General features: G+C 49.1%; 1 protein-coding gene across 1 annotated transcript; it reads right to left on the bottom strand.

Moving 5' to 3' along the window:
- Nucleotides 1–1,116: 1,116 nt before the first annotated feature.
- On the bottom strand, nucleotides 1,117–18,332 carry SEC61A1 (SEC61 translocon subunit alpha 1). Its single transcript, XM_043588277.1, has 12 exons — nucleotides 18,137–18,332; nucleotides 17,809–17,876; nucleotides 14,308–14,373; nucleotides 14,140–14,218; nucleotides 13,039–13,170; nucleotides 11,251–11,360; nucleotides 10,801–10,954; nucleotides 7,034–7,194; nucleotides 5,605–5,802; nucleotides 5,141–5,332; nucleotides 4,675–4,751; nucleotides 1,117–3,234 (listed from the first exon to the last, which is right to left on the bottom strand). Exons 1-12 carry the CDS (start codon nucleotides 18,141–18,143, stop codon nucleotides 3,048–3,050), a joined length of 1,431 nt encoding a protein of 476 aa, XP_043444212.1. The 5' UTR covers nucleotides 18,144–18,332; the 3' UTR covers nucleotides 1,117–3,047.
- Between the last annotated feature and the right edge of the window lie 4,859 nt (nucleotides 18,333–23,191).

Here is a 23,191-nt window from a genome sequence, read left to right on the forward strand (position 1 = left end):
GGCTCCCATCGGGGGTCTCAGCCCATTCCGGCAGCCAGCAGTCTGGAGGGAACACAGGGCAGGCTGGTCACACACCCCATCTTGGGCGCAGCCTCAGCCCAGCTCTGACAGGGGGCTTCTGCAGGGTCAGGCTCCAACACCTGTCCCTCCAGGGGTCCCAGAGGGACATCCTGCCCTGGCCCAAGCCCATCTCAGAAATCAGAAGTTCTCTGTTTTTTTTTTTTTAAAGTAGGCTCCACATCCAGCGTGAAGCCCCATGTGGGGCTTGAACTCATGACCCAAAGATTAAGACCTGAGCTGGGATTGAGAGTTGGACACTTAACCGACTGAGCCACCCAGGTGCCCCAGAAATCAGTTTTCCAAGACAAAGTCTAAGGTTGTCCTTGGAACACTGAGGCTGGAGCCCAGCTAAGGAGAAAGGGTCCTGCCCACCGGTCACTCGAGAGTCACTGAGGCAGCACCAGGCCGGTGGTGGTGGCAGAGGGTTCGGGGTGAGGCACCGTCCAGGAGAAGCTTGTCAGCTTCAAAACCAGGCAGGCAAGTGGGAAGTTTTCCTTTCACATCACCCTGGGAACATGCGCTATTCTCCTCAGGGTGGAATCCCTCGGGAAGACTTCCCCACGCCCATCCCACGGGAGCAGTCATCATGTCGGCCCCCGCCATCCGCGTGATGCTGGGGTCCAGGACAGGGTGGAGACCCTCCTGGCTTAGCTACAGGTCCGGCTGATCAGTGGCTGGATGTATAGTGATGTCTGCCGTCACAGCCTAGGGCAACGGTACCCCTTGGCCTGGACAGGCCGGGAGGGCGCTGCGTGGGTACGGCGTGATGGGCTGCATTCACAGGGATAACACCCGTCTACTCCCTCACTTCTGGGAGGACCCGGCACTTCACCCGTGTTTCTCTTCACCAAAACCCTGGGCGTGCAGCTGACACACCCCAGGAGAAGCACGTTTCCCAGGGGCTACGCCCGCCCGGGGAGGGACTTCTGTCTAGTGGAGACTGGGGCACCCTGTGCAAAACCAGGACTCAACCACGCCTCACACACACCCGAAGGGCACCCAGCTCTTCTCTCGCCGGCCTTCCTGGGAACTGTAAACCAAGAGAACGTGACCAAGTGGCTTGTAAAAAGTTGGCTTTATTTGTCACTTATTCACCTTAACTCAGTTATGCCATTACGGCGTCCACAGTGACAGTCCCCTGGAAGCTGGGGTCGGCCCCCACCCACCATGATCATGGACCACAGAGCACGAGCCCCGCGGGGCCCCACCCACGAGGCAGGCGCTCCCGGCGTTGCCACGCAGGGGCTCGCGCAGACTGTGCGTCACAGGGAGGCATGGAGTCTCTGCTCAGGACTGGGTCTGACAAGGCCACGTGTGATATGGTGGTATGCCCTGGACTGGGGGTCGACAGACCTGCCGGGCCCATCCTGGTTCTGCCGCTGGCTTGCCGGGTGGCTTTAGGCAAGTCGCTTTTTGTCCCTCGGTCGGTTTGTTTCCTGGTTAGCGCTGCTAGTGAGGTCTCCTAGGACTCCGACTCAGACGGGCGCCGGCCCTGTCACCTCTGCTGAGTCGTGACCATGGCTCTGTGCTTCGAAGGCCGCTGTGTGCCTGCTGCTGGTGGGGCGTCTCCTTCCGCAGGGCCCCAGGTGCTCCCTTTTTAGAACTGGGGCGTCTTCCGGTGAGAACCCCTCAGGGTTGCGGTGCCCGACTCTGCTGTCCCTGCTGCCAAGCACAGCCTGTCCCCTGAGGAGCCTTCCTAAAGGCCTCAGAAAAGGTTCCAATTCCTAAAATCTAGGTCCTCTGTTACTGCAAACAGAACTTAATTTAGACATAATTGTGAGTCTTTTCATTCCAAACACACTGGAGCCACTTACAAAAAAACAAAACAAAACGAAACCCAAACACCAAAAAACCCGAAGCCCTCTGACCCGGATCTCATCATGGATCTGAGGCCCGAGTCCTCCTCTCTGCTGGGTGGTCCCGATGGAAGTCGACAGGAGACGGGTGGCATCTAGTCACTTACTTTACATGCATTTGGTCCCAGGCACAATTAAAAAAGTGCTAAAAACATGATAGGAAGTCCTCAGCCTGGAAGGCAGCGGTGCTGCGACAGCCAAGCTGCTGCCTTTCCACGTCTGTGTGCGTCTCCCTAGGGGTGAGCGGGAGGCCCGTCCGGCGACAACCAGAAGGACTGGACAGACACACATCACTCCAAGGGACCTCTATGCAACGTCCACCTGGCTTGGGTCAGCCACAACGCCATAAAAGCTGGTGACTCCTGGCCCCGCTCGATCAGGGGACACAAACCGACTACAGACAGACATGGTGGAGCCAAGCCGACTCTGTGCTTTTCAGCCTCAAAGCCCGACTAGAACAGTCAATGAGAAGAGCCAACAGGCACATGCAGAAAAATTAACAGACGGCCCAAGAGCATCTTCTGGAAAATCCATCCCTTTCTTTTGGAAGAAGCTTGGTCCTAAAAAACTACTTACAAAAAAGGAAGACAATTGTGTCTTCCAGAAAAACAGTTTTAAGCCAGATATTCCCACCCCTGATTGTGAAAGGGACTCACTAGTGAGTCCTCCAGAAAACATGATTTGCTCTCAGCCTCGTGCCCTGTGGCCACGACGTAGACACTGCCACAGGGTTTGTGCTTCTAACCAACAGGACATTCCCTTGGTGGGGGAACAGCTCAGACCACTGCAGCCGCCTACGGCACTGAGCAGGTGCAAAGGTTACAACAAAAGTTACATGGACACTTGGGGACGGTCACTTACCACCCCCACCTCTGGCAGTCAGCTCAATAAAACCTCAGTTCTACCGTTCTTTCTGCCAATGCCAGAATAAAAAGCAAAATTTCAAACTGGAAAAATTCTAGCACTTTACAAAGTGGAATGAAAGAATATGAAATTCAAAACCATTATTAAACAAAAGTCCCGGTGCCGTAGCAGCACTCCCTGTGATGAGCACCCCACGGTGAGGTCTTGCTGTTCCCTTCCCCCACAATTCCGTGCACGGCCCCTCTCCCTGGTCCGGGGAGACAGGGCTCAGAACAGAAGGGCCCCCATGCTGCCGACCTCGCTCTGCTCCTTCACGAAGATTTCAAAGTACTGGTATATGATCGTGACCGCGAGCAAGATCCCGGTTCCAGACCCGATGGCGCCCAGGAAGTCGGCCAGGACGGAGAGGGCCCCGATGCACAGCCCGCCGAAGGCTGCGGCGGTGGGGATGTACCTGGGGAGCAGGGGGGGCCGGTCAGCCACGTGGCACCATGCAGAGTCCCCCGGCCGGGCCATCCGACATGCCCACCTCTGATTCAAGACCCTGACTCCTTAGAGGCTACTCCACTACCTCCTTGAACCTTCACCTACGTCACGGCTTGTTGGTCTAGACTGGGGCTGTGCTGTCCAGTGAGTGCCGTGTATGGCTCGTGAAATGGGACTAGTCCAGATCGAGATGGTAAAGGCCTCACGTGAGGTTTTGAAGACAAGAACGTAAAATCTCAGTATGCTTTTTCTTATGTTAACTGCAAGTTACAAAATGATATTCTGGACATAACTGGATTAAATAAAATATACCATGAAATTTCATTTCACCAGTTTCTTTTTAAGATATAGTCTACATACGACATTTTATTAGTTTCAGGTATATTCTTACTTTTTTCAGGTGGCCGCTAGAAAATTTAAAATTTCCCACGTGGCTTGCAACCTATTATGACTGAACAGTGACATCAATGCAGAGGGCTCAGAGATCTGCCCTGCTAGAGATCTGGAAACAATCCGAAACTTGCAGCACTGGCTTCCCCTGTGGTTGCTTCCTTTAGGTGAGGTGAACAAGCTACCGGCCACAGGACAAACCTTGTCGGCCACCTCATTCTGTGAACGGTTTTCCAGGAACACAGCCTCCTTCATTCGTGTACTGTGCACGGCTGCTTCCCAGAGGCATTGGAAGAAGTAAGAACTCACAACAGAGGCTAATGGCTTGAAAAGCTTGAGACACCCGTGCAGCCCCCAGAGACAGCTCACACTGTAACCGCCTGTCTATGAAGAGGGAGTGCGGACAGCACGGTGATGCGTAAGCACCCTAGGGGCCAGCCTGGAGCTTTCTCCAACCCCAAACGCCCACACCCTCCTCCTGCAGCTGGTTACCGAGCGCTGCAGCCAGCCTCTCCTCCACGTCCCCAAGTCCCTGTGGCACTCGGGACCCCGTGCCGCCATGCTCACCCAAACTCCCACAGTGGCCTCTCAGTCAGCTTCACCTCCCTCTGGTGGGTCTGCCTCCAGCGCTGAGCTTCCTGAAGGGACCCGGGGTGCTGCCCCTTCCCTGTGCGGCTTTGTTAGCCTCACCTCCACCTTGGCCCTCATCTGCACTCAGAGCATAAGCAGGGTTCCCGTGCCCCAGTGGCCAGCTCACCGTCCTGTGACGGTGGGGCCGTGTGCCGCTGCCTTGCTCCCTGGTGGCTCCTTCTCCGAGGAGAGGGGCTACACGCACTTACTTTTTCTATTTCCGGTCTCCAGCAGCTGGCAAGCTCACAGTTACAGACGCAGGGGTCTTTCCTATCCCATTACCCAAGGGTAAGAGTTAATAAACCCGAAGTCCCTAAGCCTGATCAGGATGCTGAGTGTGTAAGGAAACCACAAACACAGAATCTGGGGACCTGGGGCCAGCACTCACCGATTGAGCTCATGGACCATGGAAGTCTCTCGGTGGCCCCTCATCACCATCTGCTGCTCCTTTAGCTGCTTTGCAACCTGTGTGACGCCCACCAAAGAGACAACGTTAAACTCTAAACTTGAAATTGAAGGGAAGGCAGCGGTCTCCTGGCGGCACTCGGCCCTCACCGCTTTCTGTTTCCACCCCCCTCAGCGCTCACACGGGTAACCCTGACACCTGCTGCAAAGGCGAGTCCCACAGTTTGGCTCCAGCTTCCCAAACCGAGTGCTCATTTACTTTTGGGCTTTATCTCTGGCCATCAACGCTTCACAATTGCCCCGCAATAGGACGAGGGGTATGCGGGCATTCACAGACCGCTCTCTCAGGAAGAGGTGAGGAGTGGAGACTCTGTATGCCACTAAGGAGTGACGGCCACTGCTTCCCCATTTAACCACTTGTCCAGCACCCTACTGTAACTTCTACTCACATCTTTGGCGGAGGAGCCCGAGACCTCAATCCAAGTTTTGGAGAAGAACGCACACGAGCCGAGCATGAACACTATGTACACCACGGCATGGACGGGGTCTTCTAGCACGGAGCCGAAAGACTCTGGAGGGGACAGGTAATAGCACAGGCCACCAACCGGATAAGCACGTGCGGGACCCCCGGAAGAAGTATCCTGGAAAGAATACGCGGAAAACCTATGGGTGCCACCTTGTCATACCTTAGCATCAAGACACAAATAGTTCCGAGCAGACGGAAGGCAGTTTTGCTCAAGTGCCCGCAGTGCGGTTCACGCACGGACAAGAAAATTTAACGCGCTGAATTTGTAAAAGGCACGATTAGGAAAAACCTCTGGGTGACATATTTGGTCAAGAGCAAGACACACGGACGCACACACTGCCACTTGCCACAGCACTGACACAGACTGCTTCGAGCAGCTGTACTTACAGACCAAGTGCCCAGGAGGCTGACCAGCAGGTTGCCACTGAAGCGGGCGGACAGCATCTGGGAGATGACGTACAGGTTGGACACGAGGGCGGACTGCAGGATGATGGGGATGTTGGAGGTGTAGAAGAGCTTGATAGGGTACGTGTTGTACTGGCCTCGGTACCGGGCCGACTTGATGGGCAGGTCCACGCGGAAGCCCTGAAGAGCCAAACAGAGCGAAATGGCCCTCAGAGCCTCATCCGGCCGGTTGCCCAGGACGGCCCGGCATGGCGCAGCCGGGGACAGCCTCGAGAGAGCCGGCCCGGAGCATGGGTTCCGGGGCTCTTGTGGCCCTGCCTTACCCGCCTCCCCACCTGGGGGCACCTGAACGGAAGGTTCCTAGAAACACTGGCGTAAACACGCACCAAACCCCAGCAGAGTGAAATAATCCCACTTTTGTCAAAAACCAAAGTCCAGCACGTCACATTCACCTCTCTGCAGGATTCAGAGAGAATCCAGAGAGACGTGCGCCTGAGTCCCAGGGGCGCCTCCCTCACCTGTGCTTTCTGTGGCCACCACGGCCTCTGCCTCACTCCCCACAACAGCCTTTTAGGACATTTCTGATCATAAACAGAAAAGCTAAGCTCTTCTAGGAATTCAGCCTCTCCCTCTGAAACCCCTGAGAAGAGAAAGGGTTTCTTTTCTATTGTTTTCACAAACTCCCAGTGCCTAGAACAGGGCTCAGAATACATACGATTTCAAATAAAATGTTCACACTCCAAGTGCAAGTAGTTGCCAAGCCCCCAATAAGTCCACTTGTTAGTAACGAGGCTTCTGAGTCTCAGCTGAAGGACCAGAACTGTTAAGCCCTCAGAAAAAGCATTTGCCTGGTTTAAATACCCTTTCGACTGCTTCCTCAACTGTTGTCCCTCCTTATCAATAAATACCAGAATACAAAGCAGCCAATCAAAAAATAAAAAGATTAACCTGACCCCCAGCAGTTCAAGTCCCTCGTGCAGACGCGTGTGACACAGACTGATAATTTGGAAGGTAAGAGGAAGGCCTTTTCCAAGATGAGGCTACTGCCTGCAATTACTACACAACCTTTGGGTAACACACAGATGAGGTTTTAGAGCTTGGTTACTTCTCATTTCCCCTGAACTAAGAACTTAAAGACAGATCTTCTCTGTCTGCTGACAGGCCCGACCCAAGGGAACACGATTTCAGGAGCGTTCTGCCTAAACTGTGTTTAGCGCAGTCAAGTTCTGACTCAGTGGGAGGAACCTGTGCCGCTCACATGGAACGCGTGCCCTTCAAACGCCATCTCATTTCAGTGCGACGCAATGGGATGTGCGCCACCCTGGGGTGTGGATGGGGGACACGCACACCAAGGCGCTCTCAAACTTAAATGCAGTCCATCAAAACTTGCCGTGGCCGGATCTGGACGCACCTGGAAATAGATCACCACTGCGAAGACGAAGATGGTGGCGATCAGATTCATGAGGTTGGGCAGATTCTGGCGGTAGAAGGCCTCTCGAAGGGCTCGGACCTTGTCAGTGCGTGTGGCCAGCAGATGGAACAGTGCGATGATGGCACCTTCGAATTCCATTCCTGTTGGCGAAGGAGAGGACGCATGTGGTAAAGAAACAAACCACCAACTAAATTTGGCTCTAAGGATCTTGGTAGCCAAAAAGAGTAAGCCCTACCATTCGCAGTGCCTGCTTCTATAACCACAGGGAGAGAGTTCTCTCACACCTCTCTCATCCTGTAACCTGCAGAAATGGGCCATTCTACCTTTTGACTTAACTGATCTCAAGTCTTCGACATATAGGAGTCAATGGCTACCAGATGCCTGGCATGATGATCGATTACGAAATCACACCGGCAGGGTCTGCTGAACTCCCGCTGAAGGGGTCTCCACTGCAGAGTGGCCTCCCAGCAGTCGGATCCTCCTCCTGGAGACGCCGGCAGCACGAGGAGCAGGCTGGCCCTGACAAGGCAGGGCTCGGACTCTGCTCCCTACACGGACGGCTGAGCGGAAAGGACCACACGTGTGCCTACCACATGGCGGATCCGAATCCGAGTTCACGCCTTACCCTGAGAGGGTGTGGAAGGAGGCAGCCCGGTCACAGGGCCAAGAAACCAAGGCCCCGAGGCAGACTGAGCTTACCCCGACACCGAAGGAAAAGAGCAAGCGTGGGCACCTGACCTGAGGAGCAGGCAGCACAGGGGCAAGTGAGAGGGCCTGGGTGCACGGGGCAGCAGCAAGGCCTAGGGGTGTATACATTTTCAGGAAATTTACATAAACTGAACACACAAAAGCTAACGCCAGAAACGGGAGCATTGCATTACTGTGACTGACCACTGCTGACCCAGGACAGTCTAACTATCCCGTGACAGACGTCTGGCACTCATGCACAAAGCTAGTGCCACATCCAGGCCACGGTCTCCGAGGACCGGTAGCGGGTACTGGGAACAGTGGCATGTGGTGCGCCTTGGTCCTGTGCTGCGACAGCGTTTGCTCAAGTTTCTGACGCGTGGTGACTGGTGCCACACGTCGCGTCTCCCTCTGGCTTCTCCTGGACTGTTCTGAGACGACACTTTAGGTCAACCATCTAATGGGCATCACCACTGACCTTCTGGATGTAGCTTCTATGGAAGCAACACTTGTTCCCAACTGTCAGGAATTCCTCCCCTCACCCTATGATGCCGTCCTCAGTCATGTGACTGGCCCATCTTCCTAGGGCACAGAGTTCAGGGATCTTAAAGCTGGAGCCAGGACAAGCGCGTACTTCACAGAGGACACTCCAGCTGCCCAGGAAGGGGGAACACCCTCTGCCCTCTGTCAATACTGCCCCACCCCCACACCTCTGATCTCAACTCTGACTCCTCTCCCCCTTCTTCATTCTGCGCCAGCTGACCTGGAACACCGGCTACATTCCCACCTTAGGGCCTTTGTAGCTGCTCGTTCCCTCCACATGGGACATTCTTCCCCCACAGTCACGGGGCTCCCTCCCCTCTAAAGGACTTTGTTCCAACGGAGGGTTGGGAGGATGGACATGGTGGGGGTGGGGGAATCTTCTTGATCACCCAGACTAACCCTGAGACAACCTTCCTGGCATTTCCATCTTTTTCCTCTGCCTTGTTTTTCCCCAAGGTACCTGTCCCAACACCTAACCTACACAGTACTCGGCTCCCTTCATATTCCCAGTGCCTAGAACAGCGCCTGGTCCTTAATAGATGCCTGGCCAATACTTTCTCAGTGAAGGGTGATGCCAGGGTTAAGCTGTAGTTCTCCTAATTTTTAATACAATCATTTCTTAAAATTCGTTACCTGCTGAATCTCTGGGAACAAGACCGGGTTTCCAAGGGCGAAGTGTCACTTCGAGGGCACAGGCAGTTTTGTACCTTCATGGTCCCTGCTAATCCCATTTGTGCTGTCCCCACTTGCCCACGGAATGGTTATTCTCCCAGACCTGAGAGGGTCACAGTAAGTAACCTATTTCCACGTGCCCAACAGAGTTTCAGATGTGCCGCCATGCTGCCTTCTCAGTCCTGTGACCTCTGTGACCTGTGCCCTCCTCCAGGGTCCAGTCCTCATGAACCCCCTCTCCTGTTCCCTTCACCCCATGGCTCCCACGGTGACACTCACCACCCACACACGTGGCTGTGGAGTGACCCTTCCTGGCTGCATCGTCTCTCCAGCTCGGTCCCAAAACTACCAGCTGACAGCATGACACTTTTATTTTAAAACCAGAAACAAACCCGACTTTGCTTCACAATTTTCCGTCACCCTTGAAAGAACCTCCATTGTCCCACCTCTTACACGCTGTTCTCCTCGTGCCCTCGCTCAATGTTTTCTACGACAGGTTGGCTCATCAAAGCTGAAGGACTGATTAGCTCCCTGGCTTTGCTCTCTGCCCGTCTCCCCCAGTCCAGGGTGAATCATTCCTTCCACACCCCAACTCTCAGTGCCTCATGGCCTGCTCCTGAATAGAGGGTGGCACAGTGGCCAGAAAGCCCTGGCTGGTGGCTTCTACTATCCCTTCACCGTCCTGCCTTTTCACACCCATTCCTGAAAAACCCTGACCTCCTTCCCACCTTCCAGCTTCTCCTAATCTGCCCTGAATTTCCTAAAATTCCGGGAAGTGCCCAGGGAGGAATCAAGTCTGCTCCTGTACTCCTGAGGCCCTTCTGACATTTCCTATGTCCAGTTACACTCTTTTCCTTGTAATCTATGGGATGCAAGTGGCCCTCATTTGTCCAGGGACCTACTTTCAGTCTCACAAATGAGACCATGTGGTCTCTGGAGGCCAGGGACTGTTTCCAGCAGTCAGTTCAAAGAAAAATACTCAAATATGCATGAATATTGACTTCTCATGGGACTCTTCCAAGTGAAAAGCATATTTAGTGATGAAAAAAACTTGATTTTCCTTTTCTAGGAAGTTTCCTTTTCTAAACTTCCCTAAATGTTTAGAAGTTTTGTTAAAAACACTGCCTGTAACAAGTTTTCCATTCTTTATAGGTATAACGTGGAACACCTATATGCGGTATGCACCTACTTTGAGCCACATATCACTGAGTTCATGTTATTTCTCACTTAATCTTGGCACCCATGGCCACTTACTACTACCAGCAACAGCCAGGATTTAAACCCCAGTGAGCTCCAAGTTCAGACCTCTCTCACAAAACTGCCCTTTGCATGACCAAGTGCACTAGTTTTGTAATTTCATTTTTAAAAACGTATTCGCTGTGAGCAACTACCAAGATACGTCAAGATGAATGTGTGTGGATGTGCTGTAACAACAGTGGAACTGGAAACAACCTCAGCGTCCATCAGAAAAAAACTGGTTATGACAAGTGTTGCTTTATCCTCGCAACAGAAGTCCACACTGTGCTAAGGAAAATGAGCCAGAGCTATTTATTCCAGCATGGCAAATGTCCATGAAACGCTCACATGAAAAAGGCAAATTACGTGTGTTTATGAGCACAAACCTATCTGTGTTTAAAAATTTCTACAGATAGAGGTTACTCTAAACCAAACCAAAGCAAACCAAACCAACGAAAACAACTCTGCAGATCCACAGAGAAAAATCAGAAGAGATGTACCTAAAACCGAAAATTTTTCCTTGGAAGCGGGGGGACTACTGTTTCCTGCTTTGCGCACATTGGTACTTTTTACTGAACCCCATCCCCAGAGAAGGCCAGGGCCCTTACCTCGGCCGGTGTTCACAGTGGTGGGGCTGAACGCCTTCCACACAATGGTCTCGCAGATGTTAGTGGCAATGAAGAGGGAAATCCCAGAGCCCAGGCCATACCCTTTTTGCAGAAGTTCATCCAAAAGTAACACAATTAAGCCAGCGACGAAGAGCTGTGAAAATTAAAAAAAGAAAAAAAAAAAATTAAAAACCCAAACAGACTATGCACTTCTGTTCTTCATGGGCATAGTTCTCTCCTTCTGCAGTAACGACCTTCCCTGATATAAATGCAAAGGCAGAGTAGGCCTCGGAGAGTACAGACTTCCTCTGGTGAACTCAGAAAGGCCAACACAGGGGCTCCGGCTTCCTCTCCTGCTTATTTTAGGCATGCCTCAGATTTGTCACTTGGGAAGTCTAAGTGCGTGTGAGGGACTACTCCAAAGGGGGCATATGTCAGAGTAGCAATTACCTGGATGGTGATTAACAGGCAGATTCCAGCACCCATCTCAGAAGGGTCTCCGTACATTCCTGTCATCACATACACGATGGACTGGCCGATAGTAATGATCATGCCGAATACTGGAAATGAAAACAGTGTTCAAAGTGGGACATTGCATGGTCCAGGAGAGAACAGTTACTAAACACCAACTCTGTGACAGGCACAGCGGAAGACGAAGGTGGAGAGGAAGAATATGGATACTGCCTGCAAGGAGATTGGTCCAGGAAACACTCAACAGCCCCATGGCCAAAGCACAAGGTAATTCAAATGCCTTCTAACAAAAGCACGCAGGCTCGTCAATTTCAGCTTCTCCTAAATTCACTTTCCTTTCAGTGAGGGCAGGAGAAAAAGTTGAAACGTGACAAATCTAGTTCTTGATAAAAAGGTGTCAGGGAATCAGGGGAGATGACATCCAGAGACACCTGATTTGGTGATGGTGCTGACCTGAAGCACCTGAACTCAGGGTAGGTCGCTGGGGCTTGGGAGAGCTCCTTAACTGAAGTCCATGCCCGGGCCCTCTCCAGGCTCATCTGGGTCTGAGTCCAAAACACTGAATATTAACTCTGGAATAAAGTGACCCCTTCCCAGTTTGTAGTTCATGTGTTTTTTAAGGAAAAACTTCACAGTGCCATCAATTTAGTTACTGGTTTCCTCTGCCACAAAGGTCTTCTGGCCTAAGACACTTTTCTTTTTGTATGCAGACGCGTTTGTTTCTTGTACCTCATGACACTCCATTGTTAGGCACAATGGAATCCATTTGTTTTTATTGGTTCCACGAAACCAAATGGGTTTGGGACTCAATTTCCCTTTTCTGCTTAGTTTGCACATAAAATACAATTTTATTTCAAAGTACCTATCAGATATAGTTTCCATTGGACTTTTTTAAAAGTGCCTAATAAAACTGAAGTCTTAAGACAGAAAAATTTCAAAAAATTGTCCAAGGCTGAAGAGAAAACAGCTGGTTTGTACTTTTGAAAAATATTTATGTATATCCTTTTCAATCCTGATTTGTGTCTGAAACTGACATGTCTGAATTAGCTTAGTCTTTCTTGTTCAGTCACTTAACCTCCTAACTTAAGATCTGTAAAACATGCTGGTGTGGAAGAAATACGGCTGCAGAGGAAACTGTAAACGTCGTTTCCTAGTTAACACATTCCACTTCAGAGGCTGAATGTGGTTAATTCTGAGGCCCACTCACTGTTGCTAGTAACACGTTATTTGCCATAAAGCAAATACCAATATTCTGCTTACTTTTGCAGATGAAAAAACTGAGACTTCAGAGCTGTCACCTAACTTTGTGCGAGGCCACAGAGCTAGGAAATAGCAGAGTTGGACTGAGAGGATCCTTTTCCCCTAAGTTCAATCCTTTCAAACTCCCAGAGGAAGGAAAACAACACTTGTAGAATAACTACTGTGTGCCAGGCACTGAGAGAGGTTTTACACACACTGTTCAACTGAATTCTTACAACAGCTCTGAAGTATCTCCTTCGAAGTGGTTAAGTGGTAAGGAAGAGTGAGACCTCCAAGCCCCACTCCTTCCACTTGATCACATGGTGTCTGGGGCCTGTGACATTGCTTTCCCCTGCCTCATCCCACCCATCCAAGTGCTCTCTCTCACTGACAAAGCCTAACAAGGTGGTAGGCCAAGGAGGTTACCTCGTACAAAAATACCTGTTTGTTTTTTTTTTGTAAACCTGTTTATAGAAAATTTGAATTCCCAACTACAGACATCTGAACATTACTCAAAATCTCACTTACGCTTCTGGGCTCCATTGAAGAGAGCTCGGTCTTTTGGGGTGTCACCGACTTCAATTATTTTGGCACCAGCCAAGAGCTGCATGATGAGGCCGGAGGTGACAATGGGAGAGATACCCAGCTCCATCAATGTGCCTTGAAGGAAGGGGGAGGCAAAACACAGCCAGTATGAGCTTGGAAAAGCAACCAATTATTAATAACTGAATGAACAAAATTTGACTGTGAACACCGTATACAATGTGTTTCAGTTTGCTAGTGGCAGTTAATTTCGAGAATAATCCCCCAATATCAATGATGAGAGTGTGATTCAATTCGTTCCATTCAGTCTGTCAGGCAACATCTTATTCTGTTTAGGAAGTCACGTGGCATGTAAACAGATGAATGCATCTGAATTCACCATAAACAGATTCATTCTGGCTTTGCAGAGATAAGAAAGGTTCGTCTCTTCATCAGTTAATAAAAACAGGGTAACATTCAAATAATTTCCAGAGTTTGGAAAGAAGGTCTGTACCACTGTATCTAGATGGGAATAAACGTCTACTTCCATTATGCCAAAATGAGCTACACTTCCAAGGAATTTGAACTTAATTTGAACTGTATTTAAAAAATGAATTAATCAAAAGCAGTATCAACATAAGTGTTCAAAATCCTCCCCCCATAGGTAATGGGTTCAAGTACACAAAACACCGTTATGTATTTTCTTTGACACATACACGTAACCTATACACACGAAAAAAAATGTTGCAGGGAAATAAATGACATATTCCAAAGAATGTTATCAAAACAGGAGAAAGACTGGTACAAATGTCGCCATTTCAGCTGTTTAAAACACATTCTAGTTCTTCCATGCTTTTTTATCCTCTACGACCTAGACTAATCTTGTTAGTACAGGTTTTGTGTTGCATTCAAATACAATTCCGAATGTGACATTAGGCCTCAGTGCGGAATTTGGCATTTGCTAAGGCTATTCAGCACAGCACGCCAACATTCTTCCCCAACGCTCTGAAGCCCTCTGAATTCCGCATAAAGCCAAAGCCTGTCATTTAACTGAGGGAGGCCAGGCAGGTCTACACTGCAGGGAAGTGCAGGTGGCCAGGGTCCTACCTCTGTTAGAGGCCAGAATCACTCTCATCCAATAGAAAGGGTCAGCTGAATCTGAAGACATGATTCCGAACAGGGGAATCTGGAAACAAGTGGAGAGAAGGAGTCAGCACACTTAGCCCCAGCCTGCTCTCATCCCCACTCCAATTCTGGGACGTGAGCTGTGCTTACCTGGCAGCATACTAAGAAGATAAAGAGGGTGATTGCGGTCCACAGCACTTTCTCCTTAAACTGAATCTGTAATGGAAGAAAATGAATTCAGGCAAGAAGGTATTTTCATAAGCAAATTAATAGAAGTGACCTCTACTCGGACCCCTTTCTCGGTTCACCAGACAAGTGAGCGCTGAACACTCCAAACTACGTGCCAAACATAAAAAAAACATAAGCACGTGTACTGCATGCTTTCTACGTACAAGACACTTATACAGAGACCTTCAGATGTACTATCTCATTTGATCCTCTTACCACATGGCATTATTGTCTTTATCGTATGAGAAAACGGAGTCTTAGGAAAGCTAATTTGTCCCAAATCCCACAGCTGAAGTGAGTTTGAGTGCAAAACCCGTGCTCTTAACCACCAGCATTGACACTTTAGGATTAGACCCAAGATCAAAGACTGTTGCGACAGAAAGGGATTCCGAAACCAGACACGCCCTTACAACCAGTGAACAATCAATTCTCATTCGAAAAGCTTTTGTAATTGATAAAATCTTGCAATTCTGTAGGTAACTAATTTGCAATTTGTGATCGTTCAACAGCGTATTTGCTATGAATTAAGCGTAAAACAGTGTAATAAACAATACTGGGGGGAAGACACCTCTAACCTACTCACTGCCTACTAATGGCACCTATTTAAGACTTTTTCACATTTCCTTGGGTACACAGGTAGGACAGGTGACTATTAGGAATCATTTCATAGATAACTTGTAAGTATCATTAGAGAGTTTAGAACCCACCACCCCAAGGTCCCTCTGGTACAAAGTAGTGGCAGCTTTTCCAGGTGTTCTGCCTCTACAACTGCCTTCCCTAGTACTTGCTGCCTATACTGCAAGAAAGGTTTCAAAGGGCTTGAAAAACACCATAACTATTGCGTGAGCTGAGGATTCTGATAGGGAAAATACTTTGTGAGCAACAGTGTTAAGTGAACAGAATTGTGTTCTGAAAACCTACTTTTCAACCGGAGGGGAAGAGAAGTCAAGCCTAAGCGAGCTCCGAGTCAGAGTCTGGCTCTCTGGTCTGAACAGAAGCTGCGGTCTTCCTGGACTACCCCTTTTGGCAGGCCCCAACGAGGTCGCAGCACAAAGGTGATGGGCATACAGTGTCTCACGCTCCACATGAAGCTGAGCTGAATTCCCAGAAAACTTCTTCCTCCTGAGAATGCTCCCCTGCCCACCTGGCACCTCGCTGCACCAAGAAATTAGGCCAAGGGAAGGCGACATCCCTTCAGGCTAACTAGGAATGCAACATGCTTGTACTGAAATGATTCTTTAAGGGAAAAAAAGAGTAGATAATTAAAAAAAATTTTTTTTTTCAACGTTTATTTATTTTTGGGACAGAGAGAGACAGAGCATGAACGGGGGAGGGGCAGAGAGAGAGGGAGACACAGAATCGGAAACAGGCTCCAGGCTCTGAGCCATCAGCCCAGAGCCTGACGCGGGGCTCGAACTCCCGGACCGCGAGATCGTGACCTGGCTGAAGTCGGACGCTTAACCAACTGCACCACCCAGGCGCCCCATGAGTAGATAATTTTTAGAAGACTCCTCATTTTTAAAAAAAAATTTTTTTTTAACGTTTATTTATTTTTTTGAGACAGAGAGAGACAGAGCATGAACGGGGGAAGGTCAGAGAGAGGGAGACACAGAATCTGAAACAGGCTCCAGGCTCTGAGCTGTCAGCACAGAGCCCGACGCAGGGCTCGAACTCACGGACTGTGAGATCATGACCTGAGCCAAAGTCGGTCGCTCAACCAACTGAGCCACCCAGGTGCCCCGACTCCTCATTTCTTTTTTTTTTTTTTTAATTTTTTTTTTTAACGTTTATTTATTTTTGAGACAGAGAGAGACACAGCATGAACGGGGGAGGGGCAGAGAGAGAGGGAAACACAGAATCGGAAGCAGGCTCCAGGCTCTGAGCCATCAGCCCAGAGCCCGATGCGGGGCTTGAACTCGCGGACCACGAGATCGTGACCTGAGCCGAAGTCGGACGCTTAACCGACTGAGCCACCGAGGTGCCCCGACTCCTCATTTCTTAGTAACCAAGTCTCCTCTCCTGGACGCAGCCAAATTCAACAGCAAAACTTCAAAAGCACTTATCCCAGTCCTATCTACCTGACCTTTGAAACAGCCTCTTGAAACCTTGTCTCCTAGCCCACCCCACACACCCTCTATTGCAAAAGCCTCTAGACCACTCTCCTCTCTACCTACTTCCAGAGCAAGTTTCTAATCATCTGGCCCTTCCACTGCTCCCCACCATCTTTTATGTTCTAGCAATGTGGATCTATAGCTAACACCCTCCCACCTGCTCGTCTTCCTGGTCTTTGCACACCATATATTCCTTATGCCTGGAATTCCTTCTCCTCTCCTCAAAAAAACTTCTATTCTTCCACTAAAACCACCATCAGAAACCACATCTTCCACAGTTAATCCTTCCTGAGCCACTGCTACTCCTTGCATGTATTTCCACTGCTCCATCTACCACACTTAGTCACAAGGCCAAGGATGGACAGCTTTTAAGAGGTTTGTGAAGGGTAGGTCCGAAGCTTGTCGGCCTCCAGAGCCATACCCTTTCTACTAGGCCAGGAGGGTGGAGTGGAGGGGACACCTTTACATTCTGCCCCCTGAAGGCAGCACGCATATGGAGCACTCTTACACAAAATGATTAGAAGAAAAAAAAAAAAAAGGAGACTCCAAGAGTAAGTGTCCACGCTGCTGTCAATTACACACACGTACACGTGAATGCATGAGCAACAGTCTGAAAAGAATCTAAAAACAAAAATATTTCACTATTCATTCTTTTCAATGCAAGAATCTAAATAAAACTGTCTCATTGTTTAACAGCTTTACTAACAGTGGCCACACTCGCTATCCTGGGCTGTTGCTGTGCAGGAGCAGAAATTCTGATAAAGGGTCTACATTTTTATCTTCTCTACATTTTATCTTTAACGTGTCTGCCGTAAAAAGTAGGGTTCCTAAAACGCCTTTCCCCCCCCTCAATGCTGTGACAGTCTACATACAAACTCATCTATACGGGGAAAAGTGACCGCTCTTAGCCTCTTTTAGCACATGCATACTAAGATCTTCTCCTAGGAAAACACCAACCATAAAGTGCTCCTGGTGGACGTGAAGAAGGAAGGGTGGGTAACCCAGTCCGAGTATCCTGAGGCTTTCGAGGCCTTATACATTCACAGCCGAGATCCCTTTTTGGGACAGAGCAAACCGAAGGCTTTGTTCCCTAGAGATGCTCCAAATAAAGCACGACTTGATTTCGGTGCAAACTCCCACACAACCCGGTCACCTTTCAACAAAGCTCAGGAGTACACACAACTACACTCCAGGAGGAAGGAACAGGAGACAGAGTTTCCATCTGGCGTGTTGAAGCCATTTTTAATTGTACTGTAAACTTCAAGCGCCCAGTTTCACGAAACCTTCTTTGACGGCGATACGGGGAACTTACCTTCCTCTCCGGCTTCTGAATTTCCGGCAGGATGACACAGAAGGGCTTGATGACTTCCAGAAATTTGACTTTGATGGGAGAAACAAAAGCAGAGTTAGGGCACGTAAAAACCTCCTGTGCTCCCTGGGGAAGCCTTCTGCCCAGCACGAGTTGGAGCAGGGACTAGGGGAGCAGACCGCGCGCGGGGACCACCGAGGGGGCCAGGGGACGCGGGCCTCGTTCTGAGGGGACCCGGGAGGGCCCGGTGGGTGGGCGCTCGCCCGGACCGGTGAGGGGAAGGGCGATCTGATCCTTCCCGGCTTTGCCGCGGCTGCCCCGAGGGACTCACTCGCCATGGCGGCGGCGGTTCAGGCTCCGGGTCCCGCTTCTGCTCCGCTCCACTCCGAGTGAGGTGACACTGCCCGCGGCCCAGCCCGCAACGGAGCGCAGCACCTTCGCCGAGAGACACGTCAGTGCTAGCACCGCGGCGAGCGGCGCGGCGCGGCGCGGGGCGGGGCCGGGGGCGGGTCGCAGGCCGCTTCCGCTTCCTGCCACGCGCCGTGGCGCCGCACCGCCTCCGCCAAGACCACAATTCCCGGCATACAGCGGGGCTCCCGGGGCCTGCCGGGAAGAGGGTGCCCGCCGGCGGGGTTGGGTGGGGCACGCCGGGATTGGGAACGTGCGGCTGCGCAGACCTTGCAAAGTGACAGGGCGGGGGGGAGGGCGGGTTCGGCTGATGGAGAAACTGAGGCAAAGGGTAGAACCCGTCTGCGCCGCAACCCTTTGAGCAAGGCGAAGTCCCAGGTCACTTCTATACCCTTCATAGCACTTATAATTCTGAATTAATGAATAGAGCGTAACCTCCTTTAATCAGGAGCCGTGTCCCGGCGTAGACCGCAGTGCCCGACTCCTACTAGGTTACCCGGCTGGTGGGGCCGTCGGCACACCCTCGTTTGTTGAGTCATTTAGCAAACCCGGAGGCCTGCTTGGGCACAGGGTCCCAGAAATGATTCCTGTCGGGTCCCTGCAATCTCAGGACGAATGGGAGGAGTTCCTGGAGAGACAGAGGGTCAGAGAAGAACTGGGAAGCTCAGGAAATGGTCTGGCCTGCTAGGGAATCCAGGGGGGCCTCCCAGAGGAGGCTTTTGTGCCACACCTTGAGGGATACTGCCAATGAGAAATGAGGGAGGAGAGTGCGCCAGGTTGAGAAAACCTTTGTGAGCAAGGCATGGCGGTGTGACTGCCTTAAAGATCTATAGGGGAAAATGTCCTGTTTGGAGCAAAGGCTATATGAAGGGAAACAATATGACTTAATGTGCGTTGGAGGATAATGGGTGGGGCAAGGTATGCTAGATGGGGAGTTTGGAATTTATTTCCGAGCCATGTATACTCAAAGGGTAGCATTGAGGGAGAGACTTTATGCTGTGATCATTTAGAGGAAGAGGAGATGGGCTATGCTGGCTGGGGGTTAGGGAGGGTTTCAGTGAGCTAAATCGTGACCTGGACCTGGTATAAGTTAGAGGTGCAGATGTGGCAAGATGCATTTTTGTAATATTAATTTAGGGTTGCTATTTCTCTTTCCCCCCTCCCTCCCCACTCAGCCAAGATTTGCAAATTCTTGCCTCAGCAATTTTGCTGGGACAGGAAGTCTTTTTTTGAGAACCTAACCCGGGGGTGGCAAATTACAATGACTGCAAGAGGCAGGCAGGTGACTTCACTTATTAGTGAAGTGGTCCAGGTGTGACATCACTTGATATCCATCCCCCCACACAAAAAAGTGACCATGCACGACTCTCAGAGGTGCTTCTGAAATGCAGCCTCATCTTCCAATCAAGGAGCCATTGATAGTCTTTTCTGGGGTGGCGGCCAAATGCTAAAACTGGCAGCTCCTGGTCTAAATCCAGGAGATAGGCCAGAGCTGGTTTAGCCAGCCCGCACCCTGTACCACACTGATGGTTAAATTATTGAAAGACAAGGGGTGCCTGGGCGGCTCAGTCAGGTAAGCATCTAACTTCAGCTCAGGTCATGATCTCACGGTTCATGAGTTCGAGCCCCGCGTCAGACTTTGTGCTGAAGCTCGGAGCCTGGAGCCTGCTTCAGATTCTGCGTCTCCCTCTCTCTCTGCCCCCTGCTCCCATTCATGCTTTAATGTTTTAAATAAACATTAAAAATTTTTCTTTAATACTGAAATACATAAGGGTAAATTGTATTGTACTAATTGTGATGTGTTATAGTTAATATAAATTTAATATAAACTCATTGGTGACAGTTTTAGGGTATTAGTACCATTGAAAATGGGCCTCCTGATGTAGCTACATCTGAGAAATAGTCATGACATAGTTTGGCCTGTGTCACTGAAGGAACTGGCTGAGTTACTTATGTTAACAAAATGCTAATTGCTTTAGGAGAATCACTAGTTAAAATAATCTTATTGTTGGCACTTTGTGATTGTTTTCAAAGTAGTAGCTGTGCAGCGTCTCGTATTTATACATGTAAGATTTTAGTATAAAATACTAAAAAATACCTAGAATGAACAGACAAAAAAATCTGGATACATTTTTAAATATATTTATTTTAAATATAATAAACATGAATCTTGTCCATCTGCAGAAGAAGGAATTCTAAGAGCAGTGAATCCCAGCCTGAGACTTGTTTCGATGCTGTATGAAAATCTGCACAAAATGAAACTTGTATTAAATAAACTTTATCATATAAAATCTATAGTTCTGGAGTGAAAAAGAACTTGATTTTTTTTTTTCCAAGCAAGAATATGACTTCTTGCTGGTGACAGAAATGTTGGATGCAAATAGTGCTCGAAAGTTATGTGTTGAAACATTAAAGTACTAAGCAAGTGTATTTCAGCAGGATGCTGTTAAAACTTGTTCAAGTGAAATCTTTGGTACTATATATATATATATATATATATATAGGGCATTTTTATGAAAATATTTAGAACTTTTTTTAATTTTTAAAATTTATTTCTGACAGAGAGAGAGACAGAGTTTGAGCAGAGGAGGGGCAGAGAGAGAGACAGAAACACAGAATCTGAAGCAGGCTCCAGGCTCTGAGTTGTCAGCACAGAGCCCAACACAAGGGCTCGAACTCACGGGGGCCACTAAACCGACTGAGCCACCCAGGCACCCCTAATAGGACTTCTAAAGGACTGCTATTGATATGGACATGGGTACCATGGACCCACTCGTTACAAAACATAGATGTACCTAAATGAGAAAACAACTTTTTGACAAACATAAATGAAGGCAGTGCACTTAATTTTTTACTTACTAGATTACCGGTTTATTATAAAAAGTGTACTCAGGAAAAGCCAGATGGGAGAGACACACGGGGCAAAGTATGTGGGAAAGGGCTCAGAGATTCTGTGCCCTCTCCAGGTGGGCCGTTCTCCCCAAATCTGCATGTGTTCACCAACAGGGAAGCTCTCCAAACCCTGTCCTCTTGGGTTTTATGGAAGCTACATTACATAGGCATAACTGATTGAATCATCAGCCGTTGCAAATTGATTTCAACCTCTAGCCTCTCCCCCAAGGCAGAGTGTTTTATTTTTTTATTTATATATATTAACAAAAATTTTTTTAATCTTTATTTTTGAGAGAGAGCATGAGCAGGGGAGGAGCAGAGAGAGAGGGAGACACAGATTCCGAAGCAGGCCCCAGGCTCTGAGCTGTCAGTACAGAGCCTGACACGGGGCTCGAACTCACAAAAGCGAGTTCATGCCCTGAGCCCAAGTCGGATGCTTAACCGACTGAGCCACCCAGGTGCCCCTATTTATATATATTTTTAATGTTTTTATTTATTTATTTTTCCTTTAAATTAAAAAAAAATGTTTATTTTTGATGGAGGCAGAGACAGAATGTGAGTGGGTTGGGGCAGAGAGAGAGGGAGGCACAGAACTGAAGCAGGCTCCAGGCTCCGAGCTCTCAGAACAGAGCCTGACGTGGGGCTTGAACTCATGGGCTGTGAGATCATGACCTGAGCTAAAGTCGGATGCTCAACCGACTGAGCCACCCAGGCGCCCCTGTTTTTATTTATTTTTGAGAGAGAGGGAGAGCCAGCAGAGGGGCGGGGGGGGGGGAGGGGAAGAGAATCTGAAGTGGGTTCCCTGCTGACAGCAGATAGCCCAATGTGGGGCTTGAACTCAGAACCGTGAGGTCACGACTTGAGCTGAAGTCGGAGGCTTTTCTTTCTTTTTTTAATGTTTATTTTATTATTTTTGAGAGTGAGAGAGGCAGAGCACAAGCAGGGATGGGCAGAGAGAGACACACAGAATCCGAAACAGACTCCAGGCTCTGAGCTGTCCGTACAGAGCCAGACGTGGGGCTCCAGCTCGGGAACAGTGATATCATGACCTGAGCTGAAGTTGGGCACCCAGCCGCCTGAGCCACCCAGGCGTCCCAGGCAGATCGTTTTAAATCACCATCAAAGAAACTTCATTTGGGGGCCCCTGGGTGGCTCATTTGGTTGAGTGTCTGACTTTGGCTCAGGTCATGATCTCGCAGGTCATGTGTTTGAGCCCTGCGTTGGGCTCTATGCCAATGGCTCAGAGCCTGGAGCCTGCTTTGGATTCTGTGTCTCCCTCTCTCTCTCTGCCCCTCCCCTGCTCATGCTCTGTCTCTCAAAAGTAAATAAACATTAAAAAAATATTTTGAGGGGCTCCTGGGTGGCTCAGTTGGTTAAGCGTCCAACTTCAGCTCAGGTCACGATCTCGCGGTCCGTGAGTTCGAGCCCTGTGTCGGGCTCTGGGCTGATGGCTCAGAGCCTGGAGCCTGCTTCCGATTCTGTGTCTCCCTCTCTCTCTGCTCCTTCCCCGTTCATGCTCTGTCTCTCTCTGTCTCAAAAATAAAAAAAAATATTTTGAAAAAAAGAAACTTCATTTGTTTTACTTAAAGTCAATAATTTGCTTAAAATACAAATTTCAAGATTTTGAAGATGATGGTTTTTGTTGACCTTATGATGTGAGCCACACTTAATACAATGTAAAGAACTTTGTTCGTAGGTAAGAAAAATTATATTTCACTGAAAAATATTTCCCTAAAAATGTCATTGGAGTATTTGACAGCAATTAAAAAAAAGCCATTGGATTTTGTACAAAAAGTACTAGTGTAATATTAGAGGGTCTGGGGTTTCAGCCAAAAGTTTAGAAAAAATTTGGATGTATTAACTTGGCACTAAGTTACCAAATTTAATTAATTTTGGATAAAGCAATATACAAGATGCAAGTCAAGTAATTCTCATATTTTGCTTGATGCACTATATTTACTATCACACATCAAATAAAGATCAGAAAGAACTGCAAATTACAGAGTGAAAATGGAACCTTGATAGACAGCTTGAAGCCCTAGAACTTCAAAAGCAGTTTGGAAATCAGTAAGTTGTGTATACGTTT

The sequence above is a fragment of the Prionailurus bengalensis genome, chromosome A2, assembly GCF_016509475.1.
Source record: "Prionailurus bengalensis isolate Pbe53 chromosome A2, Fcat_Pben_1.1_paternal_pri, whole genome shotgun sequence".
Lineage (NCBI taxonomy): Eukaryota > Metazoa > Chordata > Mammalia > Carnivora > Felidae > Prionailurus > Prionailurus bengalensis.